General features: G+C 53.7%; 1 protein-coding gene across 10 annotated transcripts in view; it reads right to left on the bottom strand.

Annotated features, from left to right (window-relative positions):
* ANKS1A (ankyrin repeat and sterile alpha motif domain containing 1A) overlaps positions 1–24,228 on the bottom strand; it is a 194,096-nt gene that overhangs the window by 21,273 nt on the left and 148,595 nt on the right. For all 10 annotated transcript variants that reach the window (XM_045543541.1, XM_045543539.1, XM_045543546.1 and 7 more), the window contains 2 exons: positions 17,529–17,595; positions 12,176–12,282 (listed from right to left, as the gene is read on the bottom strand). In XM_045543541.1, coding sequence (XP_045399497.1) covers positions 12,176–12,282; positions 17,529–17,595 — 174 coding nt within the window. The remainder of the gene's footprint in view (positions 1–12,175; positions 12,283–17,528; positions 17,596–24,228) is intronic.

Below are 24,228 nucleotides of genomic sequence, written 5' to 3'. Positions count from 1 at the left end.
GAATGACCAAGGAAATGCGTGGCTGGAGAGGACACCACCGACGTAAAGAAAGAAAGAAAAGGCTGAATAGCTGAAGTCAACGCTGCTGACTTTACAATTTTGGTCTTTTTGGATCATTCCTGAAGGACTGGGGTGAGGGCTGGTGTGAAGGAAAAGAAACAAAACTGCTCCTTCTGTGCTCACCCCACCCACCCTCCATACTTCACTCCTGCCACCACTCCGCCTTGGCCTGCAGGTGCGGCAGAGCCAGGAGGGCTTCACGGAGGTGGTAAGTGGGCAAGGCCGAGAGCCCAGTGGGCGCAGAGGGGGTCAAGGGCAGCACAGCCGAGGGACACCCCGGGGCGGGGCGCAGGCAGGGGAGCGCTGAGCTCTAGGTAAAGGGAAGCTGCCCCACTTTGTAATGAGCGGAAGCTGAGGTTCGGCAAGAAAAGGAACCGCCTATGGCCACACAGCCCTGTCCCTGCTAGATTCAGTTCACAGAGCTGCCTCTTTCCTAGTGCCCAGGAGAAGAACTGAAGCAAGGCGAGGCCGGCCACCTGAGCTTCGCCCTGCAGGGTGCTGTCCGGGCCTCGTCTGCAGGCACACGGGGCTCAGCCATCCTCTGGCAAAGGGGCCACTGTTAGGAAAGCTGATTTAAGACCTGGGACCAACGATCCACAGGAGCTCCAACCCATGCCCGTAGCCTGTGCTCTGCCCACCTCCCCCGGCACAGGGTGGCACCTGGGACAAGGAAGGACATGGCAGCGGCTGATGAGCCTGGCCACGGGGAAGCAAGGTCTCTTGTCCAACCCATTGCTAAGATCCAAGGCCACGGGATAGTTCAGCCTCTCCTAGAGAAAGACAAGCCCTCCACCAGGGTATGCTTAGTGGACCCCTGGCACCACATTGGAGTGCTCTTTTTCTGGTGACCTGAATGGCCTGAATACCAGCAAACTGCAAAGTCAGCTGGGATCTCCTGGGGCTGGCCAACCCCACCCCTCCACCCTACCAGCTGGGAATCCAGGCCCCAACAGGCGGGCAGTGTGGCTAAGTCCCAAAGCCCAAACTCTCCAACATGCTTGACCTCCAGCCCTTGCTAGAAAGCAATCCAGAGTGCAGGGCAAGGCTGCCAGGTGCCGGGGGAGATGTTGCCATTGCGTTTAGATTATTTTTTTTGAGACAGGATCTCTCTCTGTCGCCCGGGCTGGAGTGCAGTGGTGCCATCATAGCTCACTGTAACCTAAAACTCCTGGGCTCAAATGATCCTCCCACCTTGGCCTCCCAAAGTGATGTGATTACAGGTGTGAGCTACTGTGCACAGCCCTGTATAGACATTTAAGAGTGCATGTAGCACAAATGATTTTTGGCCAACTAATGAAATCACTGCCCTGGGAGAGCCAAGGAAAACCCTAAGGCCATATTGGTTTGTCAGGAATAGAGTGTCCCCTCCCTGCCAAGAAGGGCAGAGGTCAGGGATGTCCTTGGCCAGCTCCAGCCTATGGGTATCCTCGATGGTCTATACTGACAAACAAGCCATAGGCTCTGAAACAGTCATCCGAGGGAGACAATGTCAAGGGCAGTATTGTCCCCAAGGTATAGGGCAAAAAAAAAAAAAATTATATATATATATATGTATATGAATATATAAAATTAAAAAAAATGTCAAAGGCAGGAGTGTCTCATTAGTGCCCGTCCACCTACACTCGCCCCATATAGGTCCTCCTCAGCGGTCAAAAGCCACACAATGTCTCTAAAAGAGAAGTTGGTGGGAGAGAAAACATGGTGTGGCAGCTATGACTGTCACAACCCCCTGTACAGCAAAGATCTGGTTCTGCTCCCTCAGTTGGAGATGCACTCCCACAGTCAAAACCTCTCTGCGTTTTGGACGTGTCAGGGCACTGTTTCCAGAAAGCCCATTAAAGTAAAGGCACAAGCCTACCGCCCCACCCCCAGCCCAGAGCTACGCAGCTCAGAGGTCCCTGTGGTCAGGCTGCCCAGGACTCCCCAAGGCAGGCAGGGCCGGGTCCCCACACACAGCATTCTGGACACATCTTTATGCTTGCTTACACTGTGGCTGCTGTCTGTCCCCTCGAAGAGATGGCGCTTGCCTTCCACCTGCTTCCCTCTGCCCAGGAGAGCCAGGGAAGTGGGGGCTGGGCCTTGTGACTGGATCTCAGGGCCACAGAGTGGAGGGGCAGTAGTTGATATGAGCCAAAAGACCGTTCCAGGGTCCATTAGTAGCTGTGATGGTCACAAAACAACAACTGGACTTAATACATACCAACACCGTGCCTCTGAATATATCTTTGAGCACTAAGTGCACACTTCTAATCTGCAAGGTTCAACAAAAATCTAATAAACTCACTTCAGGGATAACAATGTATCTAAACATAGCATTTTCCCTTCAAAGCCAAATCCCAAAGTTTTCAAAACTGGAACAGTTTTGAAACTGCCAATGATCAAAATGTCAATGGCTACTCTAGCATCAGACCTTCGCCCAAACCAGGCAACCGGACACGGGCAGCAGAGTGATTCTGACGGCCAGGGAAGCGCCAGCCTGGACTCTGGCTTCAGACGTCACACTCGGCCCACCGCGCCCCCAGCCTAACTTCCACGTTCAGCTTGCCTCTCTCTTCTCAGTCACCTGGGCCTTTCCCCTGCCTGCTGTCAGTCATCAAAAAGCAAAGGGTGCAATCTCTCTACGGGTAGAAAGACTGAGACAGAGCTGCGGTCCTGCGCCCACAAGGTGCCTCCCCCTGCAGCCTTCCCCCTGCACTGCCCATTCCGTTCTGGGTCTCAAGGAGCAGGACACCCTGGGACAGGACACTCCAGACCGGGGAGGCGGGGGTGTGTGTGTGTGTGGGTTGTGTAACCTGCAGATACGAGAAATGCAAATTAAGGCCACAAGAGCTGATTCCTCCACTCAAGGGTGGGGACAGCAGGAGGAGGAGGGGAGAGCTGCGTGCAGGGGAAGGAGCCACACCCACGGCTGGATTGACTTGTGGGCCTGCCTGCTCCAGGGAGGGGCGGCCAAAGCTCATTAGCAAACCCCAGGCAGATGACGCTGGGGGCACACCCCACCCTGCCCTTCTCCCCAGAGCTTCCCTGGCATGGGCTGGTCCAACGTGACATCCGTGCTATCTCTGCCTTCAAGAATGTGGTGGATTTCCAATGGGCCCCTGCTCTCTCTCTTCCCCACATTAAAATATTCTTTTTCTGAGAACAAAAGGCATACAAGTTTATCGTAGAAAATGTTGAAACTAAAGCAAGCACAAAGAAAAATGTAAACAACACCTGTAAATTTATTACCTCAGGGGAAAGAGAAGGCTACCATTCTGATGTATTTTTCTAAGTGTATTGATTTTCTTAAAACAGTAAGATTGGGGCCAGGAGCGTGGCTTCTGTCTGTAATCCTAGCAGTTTGAGAGGCCGAGGAGGGAGGATTGCTTCAGGCTAAGAGTTTGAGACCAGCGTGGGCAACACAGTGAGACCCTATCTCTACAAAATTTTTTTTAAAAAATTAGGCATGGTGGCATGTGCCTGTAGTCCCTGCTGCTTGGGAGGCTGAGGCAGAAGGATCAGTTGAGCCCATGAGTTTGAGGTTACAGTGAGCTAGGTTTACTGCGCCACCGCACTCCAGCCTGGTGACAGAAATTTTTAGCAAAATTGGCATTGTAGTATGAACATATATAGTTTTTTAACCTGCTTTTCCACATATCCATATATTGCGTGGGAATATTTCCCCATACTTAACTGTGTTTTACGAATACCTGCAGCGACTGCACACTCTCTAGCACTCTGGTAATTTAACCTGCCACTGGATGTTGAGGCTTCCTCCAGTCATTGCTGATGCTGGCAGCTGCCACTGCAGGCAGTTTCTGCAGTGCTCAGAACGTGCTACTCAGCACGGTCATCTGGGGTGCAGGGCACTACACACAGACCAGGGCCAGGCTCGGTGGCTCGTGCCTGTAGTCCTAGCACTCTGGGAGGCTGAAGGCACGATAGCTTGAGCCCGGGAACTTGAAGTTGCAGTGAGCTATGATGACACTACTGCACTCTAGCCGGGATGAAAGAGTGAGACTGTCTCAAAAACAAACAAAAACAAAACAAAACATATAAAAAAACAGTCCAGGTCCTGGGTCTCAGCCAGGACCAACTTCTGAGGCCAGGGTGTTAATGGCCACGTGTGTGCCCTCTTGGGTGGACAGAGAAGAACAGAGTGCCCTCTTTGTCCCAACCCAGAGTGCCAGCCCAGGCAGAGCAGGGAGAAGCCCAGGAGAAGGGACAGAAGACGAGGAGGAGGGGCGGGACTCTCTGACACTCAATGCTGTGGTCCCCAGAGCTTAACAGTGATGGAAACAGAGGCCACGCTCCCTGCAGCACACCTGCATGCACCGCCCCGGGGCGAGCGCTTTCCCAGTGGCGTGACGATGCAAGGCAGCCGTGGCAGAAAGGAAAAAGAACTGGGTCCCAATCCTGGGCTAGCTGTTCAGGCTCTTAGGAAGTCAAGAACCACTAACAGGAATGAACCATCTGCCTCGTGGGGTTAAATACCAAATGTCACGGTGTCATGCACAGAATTGCTGGCAGGAATCGGGTGCTGAATGATGCTCTTGTGTTTGTTCATCTGCTCACCGCTGCCTGGCCGAGCCCACCTTTGTTTGCTTCCTCGGGGACTCTGTGACAGAACTTTCCAAAGTGGCCCCAAACATGCCCTTCCCTTGCCTCAGGGCTGGCGCCAGGAGCACCCAGTGTGACCCACAGCACCCTAACTACCCTACACCTAGCCCAGGTCTCACCTCAGAGAGAAAACGCACTTAGTGGTGACAGCCACCTGATGCCTTGACAGGTGGCTTTTGGAGGCCCTGTCCACCTGTCACGTCACGAGAAGGGCCCTCAAGGATGGGCACAATAGCACGAGGGCCTGGGAAACTCTTCCCAGCTTCACGAACGCACCCCCGTTCTGACCCGTTCTCCCTGTGGGCACACATGCAACCCTCCCGCTCACCTCCCGCCCGTCATCCCGAAACACCTTCCTCTTTGAGGTCTTGGCTGAGGTCAAGGTGCCACAGTCACCCCCAAATCAGCAGTGTAGATTTGCAGGGCCCAAGTCAGCCTGGTGAAAGGGCCTGGTCCCAAGACCACACAAAACACCATTACCTCCTGGACCTGAGGACCAAAAGCAGAGACGAAGCCAACCTCTGCTTCCTGCAGAGAAAGACCGCAGCTCACCTGCTGTTTCAGAGAAAACGCCACCCTGCCTGCTCACACACAGGAATGGCGGGCTGCCATCTCCGACATGATGCGTCGCCCACATAACAATGTGTCTCCTTTGGAGCTTATGCCCCCATGAAGTAAGCAGGTCAAATGAAATCCCCTGTGACAGGACGAACAGGGAGGCAGAGTAACCTGTGCAAAGTCACACAGGTGGGACCTAGAGGGGAACCCAGGTGTCCTGACTCCTGGTCCAGTTCCCTTTGCCACTAAGTAGAATCCTGACTCTTGAGCTTTCTGCATCCAGATGACTTAACTGTGACCTCTGCCCCCAGCTTCACAGACAGCGTGCCACCGTGGGCCAGGCTGCAGCGGTGGCTGCACGGGCCAGAAGGGTGTCAGTGGGCCCCTAGGCCAGTGCAGAGCTTCCCGGGTCCGAATGCCTGCCAGCACCTTTCCCAGCCTTTTGTACAACGGCTCCCAACACAGAGCGGGTGGACAGATGGGCTGCCTGAGCAGACCACTCCGGCAGTGATGCACTCGCCCAGCCTGAACGGCCCCTGCACCAGGCTCCGACCTCGTGGGGCCATGCTGGGCAGGAGGCAGTGCCTTCCTGGGAAAGGGGTGTGGGGACCAGGCTGGGAGGCCAGGGTACCACTCTAAGCCCAGGGGACCCCGCTTCTAGTTCTGGCTCCAGTCTGCTTGAGGAGCAAAGTGGGCAAATTACTGTCTACATCCACAGTCCACCCCAGAGGGGCTGCAGGGTTGCCTGCAAACCCCTGAACTGTAAGTGGCATTTGGTATGTTAGGAGGTCCACGGCTTTGACAGAGACACAGGCCCCACTGCCCTGGCCCTGGGCTTCGCGTTCTGCACGTTCTGTACAACGAGGGGGCTTGGCCAAGTGGCTACAGACATTGTGAGGTGCCAGGGAAGACACCTCTGCTGCCACTCACACCAAGATGTCGGCAATCAGAAGTGACAGAACAGGATCTGCAGCCAGCCCAATCCCATCTTAAAGTGCAGTCGGTCAAATTAGCAGACATGAAAACAGGTGTTCAAAAAAATTCTCAAATTTCCTTCTACTATAAAGGGGACTGGAGGAGGCCAGAGCAGTACCCGGGGCCATCAGAGCTGGGCTCCTAACTCTGGTTGCGTCACCCGGAACACCTGTGCTGGCTGGGAGCCTGCGCCCTTGTCTCAAGGTAAAAGGGCCGCCCTTGGCCAGGCTCCCGAGACCAGGAGAGGGCCTGGCAGACACCGGCAGGTCCCCAGCAGCATCAACTCCTGTGATACGGAGGAGTGAAGTTCTCAGCAGAACTTAGCTCGTGCAGGTGGCAGGCCCCACACCGTCTAAGAACATCCCTCTCCAGGCCCCGCTCCACCGGTCCTCCTTGTCAGGCCCTCCTTCAGCTGCCCACAGACAGCTCCAACACCGTAGTGGACTCACAAAGTGCTGTGCAGAGAGACAGCAGGACCAAGGCTGGCAAGGGGGACGTCTTGGCACTGACCATTGTGACAGTGGCACTGGGTGGCACCTTGCTCAGGCTGGCAGTGGCCCCTTGGGCCTGGGACAGAAGGTGGCAAAGGGAGAGACATCCAAGGAGGGGATGAGGAGGCAGGATGGGACAGGGAAGGAAAGCAAGACCACAAGCCCCACTGTGCGTGTGAAGCTACCCTAGGGGGCTGCAGAGTGAGGAGCAAGTATGGGGAAAGGGAACCTCAGGGGCTTGGGGACCTAGTTGGAAAGTTTCATAGAAGCCAACAAAAGACCTTGCGGCCCAGCGTATGCCTTTCGGCCCCGTCTGCGTCAGCCCCTCTTCACCTGCCATCTCCCTCCCACACGTGGAACGCGCCGCACAGCCTCAGAGACAGACAGGAGAGCAGCGGGGCCCACCTGCCACGCAGCGGGAGCCTGGAACCAACGGGAGCAGCAGGTGGCCTCCCCTCTGGCTGGAGGCAGCAAGGGCCTTGCCCACTCGGGCTTCTGACCCACCCTGAGACCCTGCTGGACTCGAGTCCATTTCTCATTTATCCACCCCCCGAGTCGCGGCCGCCTGCCGCGCTGGCTCCTACCCATGCCCTGAACCCCACAGTGTGCCTCCATTCCAGGGGCACAAACCGGAGACCCACGCCCCTCACACCAGGGCTCAAAGACCTTGGGGCTCCCCCACAAGAGGCTTTCGAGGCCCTGGGGTCAGGCCCAGCCCACTTCTCCCACCTGGCCGGGGCCCTACGTTCACTACCTCCAGCCCCTCCCGCCTGCCCTCTCCTGCTGACCTTCCGAGTCTCACAGCCTCTATGAAACCCCCGGACGGAGACCAGAACCCAGGGGTTCAAAGTTGCACAGATGGGGCAAGCGGCCCTGCCCGCCCTCCGTGCGGGGCGCTCGCCGGCCTCGCCTCGCACTTAACGCTCGGACGGTCTGCTGTTTTTACGGCTTTATGTGCTTTGTTTTCCCAGAGGGACCACAAAGTTCCCTAAAACATCCACATTATTTGCTTTTCTGATTTCACATCCATTCACAGTGGGAAATGGAGAAAATCCATTACACTCCAAGAAGAAAACGAAGGCACCTCGGATCTTCCCAAGATGACCACAGAAAGCGTCTGGCTCACTCGCCGTGGCTCCTATGCACAGGTGTTTTCTTTTTCAAAAATTAAGATCATATTCCATGAACTTTTGTATCTCGCTTTTCTTCAATCAATGCTACAAGGTGAACATTTCCCCACATCAGAAGTTCTTTAAAAACTTGTTTTTTGCCAGGGCCAGCAGCTCAAGTGTGTAGTCCCAGCTACTCGAGAGGCTGGGACAGGAGGATTGCTGAGACTAGGAGTTTGACACCAGCCTGCCCAACATACGAGACCCCAACTCTAAACAAACCAAACACTATGTATGTATTTTTAGAGACAGAATCTCTCTCTTGCTGAAGTGCAGTGGTGTGATCATAGCTCACTGCAGCCTTTAACTCCTGGGCCCAAGTGACACTCTCGCCTTGGCCTCTCTAGTAGCTGGGACTACAAGTGCACATCACCACATCCAGCTAATTTTTAAAATTTTGTAGAGATAAGGTCTTGCTGTGTTGCCCAGACTGGTTTTGAACTCCTGGCCTCAAGTAATCCTCCCACCTTGGCCTCCCAAAGTGCCGGGATTACAGGTGTGAGCCACTGTGCCCAGCCAGCCAAAACATGTATTTAACGTCTGCCATGGCACTCCAGCATCAGGACCACTATCGGTTATTTAATCAGTACTTCTGTGAGGAAGGGAGGTCAGGCTGAGTCTTGAGATACCAAAGTCTGCACTGGCATACTTGGAGCTACACATTTGCCAACCACTAATTACCTTCCTTCCATGCTGATTAAATGCATTTCCTCCCTTCTCCCAAGAAAGCTCATTTCCTGTGGACGAGATTTGTGGTGCGAATGGAACTGGCTATGAAGCAGGAGCCAGTGCGGCGGGCTGGCCGGCAGATGTGTGAGCCACAGTCCCCTGCCTGTCCCCCTGGGTCTGGTGTCAGTCCCATCAGCCTAGGGAGCATATGGCAGCCCCCACTGCCCTGGCCCTTCCAGATTAAAGGCCCTTTCTGCCTGTAGGCAAGAGAGTACGTATAAAGCTCGCCCTGCAGTGCTGGCTGGTAGGGCCCAGTCACCACGTCAGAGGAGGAAGAGCCCAGTGTAAGAGGATGTGGCGTCTCAACAAGACAGGACCCAGGAGGTCTTCAGCTTTCGGAAGGGCTTAACTGTGTTCTGTGTGGTCCCAAAAGGTAAACCTAGGACCACAGACAGAAGCCACAAAGAAACAGATTTTGACTCCCACATAAAGAATGGAGAAAAGGGAGGGGAGGGGCAAAAACCCACCCAATGGGTACAACGAACACTATCTGGGTCAAGGGCACACCTGTAGCCATGACTTGAGCATTACAAAAGCGATCCACGTAACCAAAAACATTTGTACCCCTCAATTATTTTGAAATTAAAAAAAAAAAAAAGCAAGCTTGAAATGAGCGGAGCAATGCAAGGAATGTGTTTAGCGAACCCCTCATCACTTAACAACACCATGACAGAAAATCCCCGGAAGGGATTCAGACAGAAAGGACAATTAGACCACATGACAGTAAAGTCCCTTGCACCCTGGGAGAGAGCTGTGTGGCACCCACAGGTGCCCTGCACACCTCTCCAACAGCTCACAGGACCCCGTCACAGGGAAATCCCGCCGCAGCACCTTGCCTGTGGGACAGCCTCACTCTCCAGATGTCCTGAACACATCCCACGCCTGGCTTCCTGGGAATTACTTGTGCATCTTGTAGAAGAGTCTCCAGGGCATTTCAGAACCAAGGGAAATATCTGTAGCCTATTGAAAACCAAACCGTGTGGGGATACACTGTAGCTAATGTGATATAAATTATACCTCATGCAACAATGGAATGTTTCAATAACAAAAATGCTCCCCTTCATGTGTTTTCTTTTTCTTCTTTTCTGGAACATAATTAGACTCACAGCACATCTGGCCATTCACGTGCAACTACCCAACATGCCGTGCAGGCCACTCTCGGTATTTGAAGTGACATGCCCAGCCGAGGTGTACTCAGCATTCCTCCTCATACAGGCCACACCTGCCGGCCGCCAGCCATAACGGAGAAAGCCCCTGGAAGGACTGAGTTGCTGGCATCCCTCGATGAGGGTCCTTCCAGTGCAGGAACTGACGCCCTGTGTCGTGTGTGGACTTTTGGCCCACGGCCACACTTCCCCAAATGCTCACGCACTGCACTCTGGTCTGGGAGCCCAGGCAGTGGCAGTTCAACAGTTCTAGGGCACCTTGGGGCTACTTGAGGGGTGGGAACCTTACCCTTTCCAAAATCAGCAGGAGGGGTGAGAAGTCAAGAGCTCAGCCTCTAGAGCATCAGAGTCCAGAGAGGCAAAGAGTCTGTGGTCCCAGACCACCTACCTGCCGACCTGGTGGCCGGTCTGATGAAGGGGTGAGCTAAGAGCCAGAGATCGCCCTGGATCCCGCCTGCCGCCTGAGCTCCCACCTCCATCCTGGGTGTGTCCTCCTTTCCCAAGGAATGTGGTAAGTCAGGGGTTAGGTCACAAGAACCATAAATATACTCAGTTTAACTTTTAAAAAGAAAGAAAAATAAATTACTATTTTAAAACTTGAGATTTTTTTCAAGCTGAAAAATAACTGCCCCAAGGCTAGCTTTGGAAGAGGGGTTTGTTGTAGAATTCACTGTCTGCCCTGCACACAGAGCTGGCCCTAGGGGAGGCGGGTTATCCCAGCCTGCGTCCCTCCTGGGAGGGCCAGCTCACAGGGCGGGCTGCTATTCGGAAGACCAGACACAACAGTCAGTGGGAAACCCATGGAGCCCCCACTGGAGCACACAGGGCGGGCAATGGCAGCTCTGTGCTGACTCTGCCCCCTGCCCCCAACTGACAAGTGGAGCGAGATGGGCACAGGTTAGGGAGATCCGCTTCAGAGAGAGCGGCGACCCAGCATCCACTCAGGCCCGCGTGCCCGGGGACTGGGAGAGCAGGAAACAGGCCTTCAGGACACAAGGAGGAGCGGGGCAGGCAGGGACTGCTAGATGAACCCAAACCTCACTTCCATGAGGACGCGAGTAAGGTGACCTAAAGCACACAGGTGGCTCCATCTGCTCCCTGTGCAGCACTGTGGTCAGAGCATGACCCCAAAACACAAAGCACCTGATGCACTTTCCACCCTGCCAACTTACTGGCTGTGTGACCCCAAGCAAGCCACTTAACCACTCTGACCTCATTTCCTTCGTCTGGAAAATGGAGATGATAACATTAGCACACACCTCAGGGCTGCTGGGAAGATTCAATGAGCTAATTCCTACAAGCCACTAAGAATGGCACCCAGCACGCAGTGAGCTCTAGTAAGTGCCAGCTATCGTGGGTGTCACCGCAACATCAAACGCCTGCTCCTAGGGTGCCCACGCTGGCTGTGAGGTGAGCCGAAGCCCTTGGCTCAGCCACTGCCTGGCGGTGCTGCCAAACGTATGCAAGGTCTTCCAGGAGAGAGACAGTGACAGGCACCCTGCTCTGAGTCACTTTCTGGAATGACAGAGGGAACACTGGATCCTAAGCCCAGGGTCCTAGCTGGGTCTCTACTCCACAGGGAGCCAGAGGAAAGACAGCTTAGTTTTTCTTTTTCTTTCTTTCTTTTTTTAACCCCTGGCATTTTGTAAGAGAATACAGAAAAGCAACCAAGGCCAGGTGTGGTGGCTCACCCCTGTAATCCCAGCACTTTGGGACGCTAAGGCAGGAGGATCACTTGAGGCCAGGAGTTCAAGATCTGCCTGGGCAACACAGTGAGATCCCCATGTCTACAAATAAAAAAGAAAAGCAACCAATCCCAAACCACCAACTCAGCCTCTCTGGGCCATCTCTGAGGCCATGAGTATATGGGGCTGTGCAGCTCTGACCTCCACCCCAGGCACTTGGCCTTGGCTGCGCAGGGAAGAGGCTTTTCTGCCAGAGACAAGGCTCCCTGCTTCAGTGACAACTCATTTAAATACAAAGTCCTGGGAAATAAAGGAAACTCCTGGCATCTAGCCTTAATGGGATATGAAGTCACAACAGGGCACCTGGTGTCCTAGCCACCAAAACTCCTGGAGTCTGGCTCAGAACAAGCTGTCCTCATGCCTCACTGTATAGCACAGGGTCTGAGGCTCGAGAGGGAGACCAGAGAGGGGCGAAGGTCTGACTCAGGGCCCTCCTTCCCAGGGTGCAGACCTCACAGAGCTCTCCCTCCAGAACCGTTTCAAGGGCAGAGGGAGAGGGAGGCAGGGTTTGGAAGGGCACACAACACTCCACTGACTTCCCGGTATCTGCGTGACCTCAGTTAGCTCTTCCCTGGGACTCGGGTGTACGTACTGTTGCAAACTCCGGAGGACCAGAGGGAGGCCAGGGAGGCACCCTTCCGCTGAGCAGCGCCCAGCTGCAGAGGAGGCCCGCAGGCACTTACCAGGAAGCGGACATCGTCAAAGCCATTCAGAAGCAACTTGCTCTCATATTGCTGCAGCCCCATCGACTCCAGCCACTCCCCCACGCTCTGCTCCAGCGTCCGCGAACCTGACGAGAGAGGAATCGGCAGACGCTTGAAAAGGGAAAAACCATTAAGGCGGTAGCAGCGGCACTCAGAGGAGGACAGATGGCATTGCCACATCATAGTCATTACCATAAAGCAGCCAAACTATATACAAGAGACCAGAGAGCAGCGGACACGCAGCTCCTCTTCCGTGTACAGGCCAAGGACAGGACTGCCTGGTGCTGTCCACTCACGGCCCAGCCTCGGTGGCTGCCGCCCACTCACACCCCCTCGGTCTGAGCTGCTCCAGGGCCACGGCGGCACATGCACGACCTCTGCCCACTGGCCGGGGGGAAGCCAACCCCCAACAGTCTCTGGGTCAACTCCTCATCAGCGTTCACACTGAGGTATTTCAGAAAGTCTGTCCCCACAGGCGCTAAAGGGGGCCGGGGGAGTGCCTAAGCGCCTGCAAGCCCCGCCGCTCCTCTCCTCCATGCAACGTCGGGAGCCCCTGCGGGCCGTGGCGAGGGGCAGCTCTGTGACCTTGCAGCACACACCGGTCAGGAGAGAGCACACATCTCCATGCAGCTGAGGGACACAGGCACACACCGAGGACTCCGGGAAGGAAGCAGTGGCGGCTGTTCACAGGGCCCCAGCACATGCAACACAAGCAGCACAGAACACGGCAGGCGGAGAAAAGAGACTTTTACTTGTTTTCCCCCAGCAGTCCCGGAATAGGCAAACCATGGCCACGGGCCCTTTGTGCTCAGAGGCTCAAGACAGCAAGGAGCGAAGTGGGGAGCATGGGCCAGAGCTCGGGGGTCGGGCTCAGCTGTGGCTCTGCTGGGGCGGCAGTATCGCATTCCGCCGGGCTGCGTGGCCAGCGGGCCAGGGGCCCAGTCCACGGCTAGACCGTGGCGGCCGGCGAGCGCGGCATCTCCGGGGCCGGTGCGGAAGCGCCCTCTTCCCAGGCTGGGCTGGTGTTCGGGGGCTGGGCGTGCATCTTCCTCTTCTGATAGTGGCCGCTCCTGTGACTTGTCTGCCTCCTCAGGGGGGAAGCAGGCAGGCAAACTCAGTTCTTGGCTGAAGAAGACAAAATCCAGCCAGATAACAGGGAGAAAGGAAGTGGTCCCGTCAGCCGAGCTGCAGCAGCTTGAGTCTGATCACATTCGGCACGGTGCTCCTTGGCTGAGGGACAAAGACAGCAACAGTCTTCCCAGCGCTCCACGTCTCGACGTTCTCCTCTCAGGATGAGTGGGGAAAGGGGGACATTCTTCTGCTGTGCTCCTCGGTCGGGACAGGGATCGTGGTGGCGCAGGGAGGACAAAAGTTCAGCTCTTCCTGGCAGACCTTGGACGTTCTAAACTGAATGTCTTAAACCCCACCTACTTAGCCGGTTCTCGTTGGCAACAACAGAAAAAAGAAGGAAAAAAGAGAAAGGCAGGAAAGAGAGGTGCAAGGAAAGGAAAAGAAGAACCAACTATAAAAACATCACCTCCAGTGAACTCTTGACACGGTGAGAGTCATTCTGCCATTCCCAGGTAGCTTCTGCCCCTCAGAGCAGGACAATGCCAACTTACTTGTTTATCTAAGAGACCCTGGTGCCCAACTGTGCCAGCCTCCACCCCTGTCCTCTGTCCTCTGCAGCACAGATGGTGGCCAGGGACCTGGGTGGCCTTCCGGACGCACGCTGCAGCAACGCTCCAAGGTGCTGAGTCTGGGGGATACATGCACTCCCCTGCCCTTGAATGGGGACGTCTGCTCCAGGAGCCTAAGCGGCAGGCTCCTGTGCACCCATGAAGTCAAGTGTCCCTGGCTGCTGATTCATTCCTGCTTGCAATCCCCCAGCCGGGCAGCTGGGATCCTCCCCGCCGCTGGTGGATGTGTGTGCTCACAGGGCTGCAGCAGAGTGCTTTGTCTAAAGGCTCCTGGGCTCCACGCTGCCTGCTGCCGGCTCCACGGTCCTTGCTCACTCTCATGTCTGGCCCTCCCCTTCCCACCCTCCCCCCTTCCAAGCTCAGAAAAATACATCATGGATCGGACATCACATTGGAGCAGAAGCTGCTGCCGCTCTTGCTGCTGAGGGAGAAGGAGACAGCAGCTGTAGCATCAGAGCTAAATGACAGATTTCCCAATATCTGATGTTGGCTGATACAAATGCACATGAAAGGTGGAGATGTGAAACTTTACCTCCAGCACAAGGGGTTGGAAACAGCTTATCAGGAAGAATAGGGAGGGACCGCCTCTATGGCTGTGGCCAACAGTTTCTAGGACAGCCAGGAGAAGGGAGAGAGGGCGCAGCCCACACAGGTAAGTGACCCCCACTACCACTTCAGGAACAATCATGCTTCTCCATCACAAAAACAGGCAATGAAATGAGGCTGCTACACCTGCTGTTCCTTAGGCGGGCAGACCAAAAGACCTGGGACAGATTTCTCTTTGGGCCTGTTAGAGCCCGGGGGAGCACTATGCCCAGAGCCCACATCTAGAGGATGAACGGACAAGAACAGGGGGAACCAGGACAAAATCCCAAGTACAGCTGCAGAGGGACTAACAGGGTAACGCGTGTACAGAGACAAAATCCAGGAACACGCGTCACTCTCTCAATTTGCTGGGAGATACCTGCACCCCACTAGGCTCCAGACGGGCACTGGCAGAGAGGGCTCTGTGTACAGCGAGATCAAGCCCCAGAAGGATCCTGCATTTCACAGTTGGTCAACGCCTAAAATGCGCTGGCTTTAGCAAAGAAAGCCAAGCAAGTTCTCGTCTGCTTGACAGAGCCTGCCTTTGCTGAAAGGAGCCAAAGTGGCCTGGCCAGCGGGAAGGCTCACCTTCCTGGACTCCTGAGAGTGGGAGGTGGCAGAAGGATGAGTTAGCTATAAAAAAAATCTGTCGGGATTCAGGTAGCCAGATCCAGGGCTGGCAGCCCAGGGGCCCATGGCCCCCAGACAGGACTGGGACTCTGCTGTGGTCTGGCCTTTTGGTGGGGACCCTCTGAAAACCAGTCGTGCTGACAAGATCAGGCTTCGTGCAGGAGGGCCTGCTGGAGGGGCTGCCAATCCCAGAGCCCAGGACTTTTCTCCCTAGTTCTGAAATCCAAGGATAATCTGAACCCTGATATTGAGCCATCAAAATATACAGTGATTCTATTTTGGTCTCAGCTGAAGATGCTGTTCACTGAGGTCCTGGGGAAAGCCCCTCCGGCCCATCAGACAGATTCACGGGCAGGTCTGAGCCCACCCTCTCCATGCGTCACGGCCTGGCAGAGGTGCAGACGCCATGGGCTGGGGCTCTGCAGCACGGGAGGATGCACGTTCCGTTTAGGGGGCCCCCTGCACGTGCGTACTCCTGACTTTCATAAGCTGAGGTATGGCAGATGGTTCGACAAAACGAATACTAAAACAAGACGGTGCGTTGGGGTCCAGAAACCCAGGGATATAGACAAACCACCTCTCGCCACTCACATGGGCTCATGAGGGGCAAAAACTGGGGGGTGGGACCACAGTGGCAGGGGAAGAGCTCAGTGTTAACACTTCCAAGGAGAAGAGCTCTTCCCAAGGTGCTGCCACGTCTTGATTTACCAATCCAAGATGGAAGGGCCTGCTTCTGACCCAAAGCTCTCAAGCGTATGCAAGTGATGTTGGCTCCTGCTCTGCGGACATAGAGGGGGACAGGAAAGCAGAAAGTGGACTCCACTGAACTGACTGCCATTGATCCCATCTCCGACTGTCCCCAAAGCACAGCTTTCAAAATGGCAACAGTGTTTGTCTCAGTCCTGAACATCTACTCCCAAAAAGCACTTGGTCCTTGGAAGAAAGCCTGCGAACTGCAACAGAGTGTGAGATCACTCGACTAAGTATAAGTAGCTGCCTGGAAACAGATCCACAAACTCTTAGCCAGAAGAGCCCCACTGCAGACTCCACCATAATCCAAGACTGACAAGGATGGACCAAACCCACCTTGGCCCACTCTGCTAGAACCAGGGAAACGCGGCTGCTGGACGGACAGTGGCTCCAGGAACCAAGACTGAAGACCAGTGCGGGGAGAGCCATGGAGCAGAAGCCCCTGGTCTCTAGGTTTCTTGGTATGAGTAGGTAATGATTTCGTGGGCAAAAATGAGCTCAGCTACTATTTATTGAGCACCTCTTTAGTTCAAATATTTGAATGCAGTACTCACTCACAACAAACTTTTGAGGTTGGTACTATTATCCAAAGGTTGTGGATGGAGAACTGCGGGGCGAGGGGCGGTCAGGGACATTAAGCAACTTGCCGAGCCATGTACGTATCTAGAGCCAGGTGTGAACCCAGGGTTGGGAGGCTCCAGAGCCCAGGCTCCCCACTCAGCCCATGGCCGCAGCAGCTCCCCTCTCCCTGACGTGACACTCAAGGCCACCCGTCAGGCTTCCTGCCAGCGCCACAGAAGCCCACGGAGGAACTAGAGGTGCCACTCGGGGCTGACAAGTCAGTCCTGCATGGAGCCTCCCAAGTGAGCGAGGACTGTCTCCCCTTCAGTGCAGACAGGCGTTTTCACAGTAAGGAGAGAAGCCGGCTCCCTCTGGGCTGCCTTTAGCCTGGATGCCAGGACTCCCTCAGTTGCCTGGGGGCAGGGGTGTGAGAGCTGCTCTGAGAGGCACCCTAAGAACATCTCTTCGTCTGAGAATGTAGCACAGTGCGAGCCTATTCTCAGGGAAATCGGTTCAGACGGCCTCCCTGTTCCCTGTTTTAGAGGCAGACCTCACTCCGAGGGCTTAGAATGAAATGAATGAGCAAAGTGGCAACGATACAGAGTACAATGGGTAGTGGCCAAGTTGATGGAGAAACAGACACAGGGAGAGAAGGGCAGAGTGGCTGGACGCGAGCTGGAAGTCTGCGGCCACGGCTCGAACCCAGTGCTCTGCCACTGCCGAGCATCAGGCCAGTGAGAGCCGCGTCCTCACAAAGAGTTAGTGCCAGAGCCACCTCGGAAGCTGGGGGGACCAACATGGAGGTGCACTCCAATTTAAGCCAATCTGAGAATGCCTACATTTATAAAAATAATGAATAAATGGTAATTGTTCATTTAAAAAAATTTTCCTAATAGGCAGCCTAAAATTCAGTTTGTATACTTCCCCCTCAATATGTAAACGGAGTCATGGCTCTACCAGTAACAGCAAGGGGAGCCATCTGGATTTAGGAGATTCCGAGGCCGACCGCTCCCACCCTCTCGGCACCTGCCTCGGCGCCAGGGGGACCCGAGCCAGAACGCGCCCGACGGCCGTGTTCCGAGGGAAATGGCTGCCTGGTACAGTACCTGAGATCTTCTGCTGTTCCTGAGAAAAGTCAATCCCTTCTCCAATAGAACTCATGATTTTCTCAATCTGAAATGGAAGAAAGGAACAAAGAGGACAGGCAGTCAGGCTTGAGGTAAACGTTGCCAGCTTCACCATGAGTGCCACTGAGGCTGACCTCCAGGTCTCCTTCAGAAGATTCCCAGATCTAGCACCAACCTGTAAGGTATCGGAATGCCCTGCTGCCCAGATCTAGAAAAACCCTTCTCTGGCCCCAGCCCAGGGAGCTGCAGGAGTGAGATGGTGACAGTCCAGGCTTAGTGGCCAGAAATGCCAAACAGCCTCTCTCTGAAGCCATGTCTGTATCACTCCCCCAAGATCTGCTTCTCTAAGATCCAACAGAGACTGGGGACAGGGTGCAGTAGCAGGCCAGACCTGGCCCATTTCACTGGCCACACCAGAATCTAAACGCCACGAGAACAGAGACTTTTCGCCAACTTTGTTGCATGCTATACCCTAAGTGCCTAGAGTAGCACCTGCCAAATCATAAGCACTCAACGGACAACTGAGGTTGCGTGTGAGGGCAATTTCGAGAGCTGAGACAAGCAGGGCACCTACACACAGGAACCTCTTGGGAACCAAGGTGATGCAGGCACATGACCCTGAATGAAGACTTTTTGCTCCCTGGAGGCCAGCAGTCCTGGATGGAGCTCTACATTCAGGGGACAAAAGGGGCAGAGACACTCACCCTCCCTGTGGACCACAGCAGAGAGCCAGTCTCCAAGCATCCAAATGCCTCCAGCACTACCCCTGTATGGACCACCTGTCCCAGCCACCTGGCTTTGGTCACTCACTCTGGGCCAGAGCCAAACCCCCCACTCCGGGAAACCTGGCCAGGGGCAGGCCCAGGCAGTGAGGAGGAGCCGCCTTCTCTCCCTCCCCTCCTCCTCCTTTCAGGGTTGCAGTGATAATGAGCTCATTCACTGCTCTTTTTCCAAAGAAATGAAAAGAGGACCTTTTGTACCAGGGCTTGGACACTTTTTCCTCTAAGTGCAAGTAAGGAGCCGAGGTTTCACAATCAGAAAAACAATTCTCCAGCCAGCCTTCAGCTGGCAGACAAAGCTGCACATCTGACACCCAGAAAAGAGCACAGAGCAAGCACCACCTCTCCCCCTGCCTGTTACGTCTGAGATACACAATTCTGACTGTGGGGCAAACTGTGGATGGGTCTCTACTCAGTGGCCCCAATAGCCCAGCAACAGGCATCGGAAGCAGGGGGTGGGCAGCACCAGAGCAGGGCCACACTGCCCCTTGAAGAAAATGCCTCTCCCCCCTCTCCATGCACCCCTTTCTTTGGCCCCACCCTGTTTAACTGCTGCCTCCTTCAGCAAACAGCATGGTACAAGGGGGACTGGCCTAGACAGACAGGCGAGTACCCTCACGCCCCCCCCCAAAGCCTCCGTTTTAAACGCACAAAAATGGGGATAGATACACTGCCTCTTGTATAGGGTAATGTGGATTAAGGATAGCACATACACAAAGCATCTAGCGGAAGGCCTAGCTCACAGTAGATGCTCAATAAAAGGTTAGTTTGCTTTCTGTTTCCCTGTTGTCTTCTGAATGCTCCAGCATAGTAAAATCTATTTTTAAGATCTTAGAAATATTTTTATTTATATTTATTTTTTGAAAAGTAATACATCCACATGATTAAAAATTCAATAGATACAAAGGGTTATTCAGAGAAAAGTCTTCTCCCTGTTGCCTAGTTCTTTTCTCTGGAGGCAACCAGTGTAACCAGTTTCTCACGTATTCTTCTAGATCTATTCTATCCACATACAGTGGGAGAATCACCACTGCAAGCATGATTTATCCACCGTTCCACCTCCCGGACATGGCTCATGGTAAACAGGCGACCTAATGGATGAATGAATGAAAGTGTAGCTTCTACTTATTTAGGGCCGGCAATGAAAAAGCTGTCCTCCAAGGCCCTGCAGAGTGCCAAGGTGGAAAGGGCTGAAATGGAGGGGTGACTCTAAGGTATCCTTTGAAATAAAGTCAAGTCATCCGCATTATATATTTCGTTACCATCACAATCACTTGACACCCAAATCCCCAGCTGGATGGTCCAATCAACATCCCCTGGCTGGGCAATTTGTGAAATTTTGCCAAAGGGCCTCTTGAAATCAGAGTGCGCAGAGGCAACACCCCTGCTGCCTCTCTGCTCCACTCCTTCCTGCTTGTCTGCCCGGGAGTCACCCTCTCGTTGGCCAGCAGAAGCCCAGGTTTCCGTGGTGGGCAGGTGTGGGACCAGCTGGGAAATGCTAACGGACATGCTCAGAACGACGCTCCCCAACCAGGAAGCGTGTTTTACTGTTCTTTGAACTGCCATAGCTACAGCAGGCTGAGAGGATTCTAGTCCACAGTGAGCTCAGGGTAATCGGCAGTGTGCTGACATCGTGTAAGCCAGAACTCCTTCCTTAGCAAGTGGAAGCTGTCTTGCTGGAAGCTCAGGCACAGGAGAGACATGGCAGCGAAGAGGTCCCGTTTGGGCACTGCCTGGCAGGTCCCACCTCAGCACTGAGACAGAGCCGCCTAGGGCTGTGGAGATGGGAGGAGCTAGGGCTCTTCCCGCCAGGCCTCACCCTCCTGGCCCAGAACCAGCAGGGAGGAAATATGATCACTTCAGTCTAGACAAAGAAGAGCGGTCAGACGCAGCAGGTATGGTTCTGATCTACACATTTGGTGCAGTTTAACCATTTAGGCTTGAGTTAGAAAACAATCTGACTAGGCTGCTTTCCCAGAAATGCTCTGCATTTCAGGGGAAGACAGAGGCAGGTGGAATATAACCTAAGGGCACAGTTTAGTGTTCTCTGACGTTTTTAGAGAGAAATGGGAAATGGCCATGCTTTAATAGTACACTTTTCATGAACTGACAGAGAATCTAAGGTCAGGACTTGACAGTTATCACCATAATGGACTCCTATATTCAAAAAAGGCTTGGAAATGTTTCATTTTCAGAAAGTATTCAGGATGAGTCTATTTGGACTCCCCTACCCCAGGCTGTATAAAACATATTCCCCATACGGTTGAAAACAAAAACAAAAACAGACTCTAGAGATACTTCTGCTCAGGCCATCTGACATCTGCTTTTTCGACCCCAGGACCCTGGCTGCCCACGCGCTGGCAGAGGAAGTAGGGTTCTGCACGTGGAGAGGCCTCCCTGCTCTACGGCCAGGCTGCCGAGCCATGCAGACGACACCGGTTTCTCAATGAAGATGAGTCGTCAAGGGAGGGGGAAGAAAACCTACTCCAAGTGTTGATGGGTCTTCTCTGTGCCAGACAGCGTGCTAGGCCTAGGCAGTCTGCAGAGGGACCACTAGTTTCTGTGCAACTTGGCTCCAGGGCCCGTGGGAAACTTCGCTTCCAGAAGGTGGTACAAGTTAGAAGCAAAGGTTGTGTTTAGGGCTCTCATTTGGGGCCCCATGTGGATGAGGATGGGAAAGGAATCACCTTCTTCCTACTTTCCTTTGGTATGAATGGGACCACGAGGGGCGATGCCTCTGCAATCCTCCAACAACTCAGTTGGCTCCTGACAACAGACAGGAGGGAGGATCGCCTGAGCTCAGGAGTTTGAGACCAGCCTGAGCAAGAGTGAGACCCTGTCTCTATAAAAATAGAAAAATTACTTGGGCATCATGGTGCACACCTGTAATCCCAGCTACTCAGGAGGCCTCTACTCCCTTTCTGCTGCCTGGGGAGGCGTCTGTGCCCTAGGATTTCCGCACCAGGTGGAAAACAGCAGTCCCCTGGGGCCTGTCCCACAGGGCTGGAGACACCGACTACCTCTCCTCCTTCACTCCCGATGCTTGTTACCGTAGTGGCCCAGAAACACACTCTGCTTTGCACTGTTACTTCCCTGATTAACTGTTTTATCGTGTGTCCCTGAGACACTATACAATCATTACAGGTAAGGACCCTATTTCACACTGTGCTTCTTTTAGATCCGAGCCAGTGTTTTGTACAGAGCTGGCACACTGGAGGGATTCAGTGACAAATAGTAACAGCTATCATCTATTAAATGCCCATGCCGGGCCAGTCACGAATACACTAATCACTCTCACACAAACAAAGGAAAAGGGAAGGACAGCCAACGCTCTCACTACTTCTGGACCAGTGTGGATGCTCTAGCTCTCCTTCCCTCCTCATTTTCATCCTCCTCCAACCTCCCTGGGCTGTTGGCACAGAGCTGTTGCTCTCCCAAAGCACTTCACACTTGTCAACGGACAAGAACCCAAACTCTAAAATAATTTAAAGAGGTTTATTCTGGCTCTGAGACCATGGGCCACAGAGCCACGCCCAAGAAACCTTGAGCAAGCGGTCTCGCAGTAGCTGGGCTACAGTTTGGTTTATACATTTCAGGGAGACAGGAATTACATGTAAAGTCATAAATCAATATATGGAAGGTGTACATTGGTTTGGTCCGAAAAGGCGGGACATCTCAAAGCAGGGGATTACAGGTTATGGTGGGTTTAAAGATTCTTTGATTCGTGAGTGGTTAAAGAAATGAAGCTTCGTCTAAAGGCTTGGAATGTTTTAAATTAAGATAAAGAAATCTGTTAATCAGAGACAAGCCACCTGACATGTTCCCAGACTGAGGCGATCTGTTCAGGACACTGATGACATGCAGGCGTGGTTTAAGGTTCGTCTCGCACAGCCTTAGGTCTCTTAATGAGTTAAAAGGACATCTCCAAGAAGGGAAGGGGCATGACAAGACACGTATGATTTTTCTTCTCATAGCCAGCAACTCAGCTTTAGGGCATTTCTGGGGTCCCCTTAGCCAAGAGGGGGTCCATTCAGTTAGCTGGGGGGCCTAAGATTTTATTTTAAGTTTACACACTCCAAAACTACCAGCCAGCCCCTTCTCTATGCAATCCTGCAGAGCCTCAACTTACTGCTAGGCAAACATATTGTCCCATTTTTCAGTGGGGAAACTGAAGCTCTACTCCATGGGCACTGGCCGCTGATGGCGCTGTCTTCACTTTTGGCAAGTGCCATCGGCAGCTCAGCCTGCTTCCTGCTGCAGGGGCACTAAGTGGCAGAGCCTCTCCTCTGGCTGGACGGCCTTGCTTGGACAGAGCTCCGCACTCCCAGAGCACAGGGCTGAGAAACTGAGCCTTCTCCCCCTCAGCCTCGCCAGATGCTCGGCGCCCTCCCATCAGGTGACTGCTGACGTCAAAACTGCTTCCTTGAGCTGTGCTAGGCGCCCTAAAGACTGCTGACAGCTGCACTGGCAGGCCCAGAAACCACATAAGAATTCATCACCATCTCTGTCCTCTGCCTCTCAGCCCAGAGTGGGCTTTGATTCCACATCTGAAAAAGGGTCACCGACCAGGGTCTGGGTAATTTTTTCCCTTCTCCTCCCAGACCGAATTGCACAAGGCCTCAGAAAAGACAAAGACGGATTGAAGTAAATTATTTGTCCTGATTTTCTAACCTTGTCAACCGCCTTTGCAGGAGGGAGGCGGGACCGGTGGGGGAGGGGAATGAATCTTATCTGCCAAAGCCCGGGCTGTCCTCCCCAAGGCACAGCAGACATGGCAGCTCCGCTAACAGTGAGGAACTGCTTTCCACAGAGCAGGCTGTCGGCCTCCGCCTCACGCTGCCTCATCACAGGGGCACTCGGATTGTCACCGTGTTTATTGTTGTCCCCTCAGTCCCTTCACATTTGTCACCTTCCTTCTCAACCCCCCTTTTCCTAATAGGCTAGGAGACAACAGAACTGTTTTGTTTAAAAGGTGCTTTGTCCTTTACTGACAAAGGCGCTGATTAAACCCTGTCCTTTGTGTTTGCCCCAGGCTAGACTGGTGAAGAGAGGAAGACGAGGATGCCAGGCTTCTGCAGTCTCTCTCGCTCCCCTCGGCCCTCCTCACTTTTGCCTCCCCCACACCGCTCCGTGACACCGGGTCTTCATCGCCAAAGCACCTGACACCCACAACGTTACTAGCGAGCCCTTTCCTGACCAAAGGTCGGGGCTTAAGCCCCAAACCTGCAACTTGACAGAAAGGAAATACACAGACGTGATATGAGCATGACAGAAAGGAAATGCATGGAAACAATACTTGCTGAATGACCTTCTCACACCGGAACAGCCTATCATAAAGGTAATCTTTTACTCAAAGCCCCAAGAAACTGCTGAAAGAAGGAAAAAGTTGGGAGACCTAGATTCCAATTAACTTTATTATTGCTTGCCACATAACTCTGGGTTATGCGCCAAGTACTGGCTTTAATAAGTGGGACAAGAATCTAAAAGATTAATGAGGATTATGTATCTGGGTTCTAGTCCAATGTACGCAATCTACTTTCCTTCGAGGAGGCGAAGGCATGGGAGGGGCAGGTGCAGGATGCTCAGAAAGGCTGCAGTTATCTGAAACGCTGGGTAACCTGTCTTTCGGTCCTTCCTGCACCACCACCAACCTTCAAGTCGCCTGCCCTTGGTCTAGCTCTTTCACAGCGTGACTTGCATTACAGTGCACTGCACCAGCAGGCTGGCTAGTGATAAAACCAGCCCAAAGAACACACCCGAGACTCACACTTGGAATCAATTTCCTCGGCACGGTGGCCAGGGAAAGGGGTCCTACAGCCATCAGCTCCTCAGATTCTACAGGGGAATACCTGTCTTGTAATATCAGCGCAGTCAGATGTAGAATTTTGAGCATCAAATTA

Source organism: Lemur catta, chromosome 2, assembly GCF_020740605.2.
Source record: "Lemur catta isolate mLemCat1 chromosome 2, mLemCat1.pri, whole genome shotgun sequence".
NCBI lineage: Eukaryota > Metazoa > Chordata > Mammalia > Primates > Lemuridae > Lemur > Lemur catta.
The sequence above is the reverse complement of the archived record's forward strand: the minus strand, read 5'-3'. Positions and strand labels throughout refer to the sequence as shown.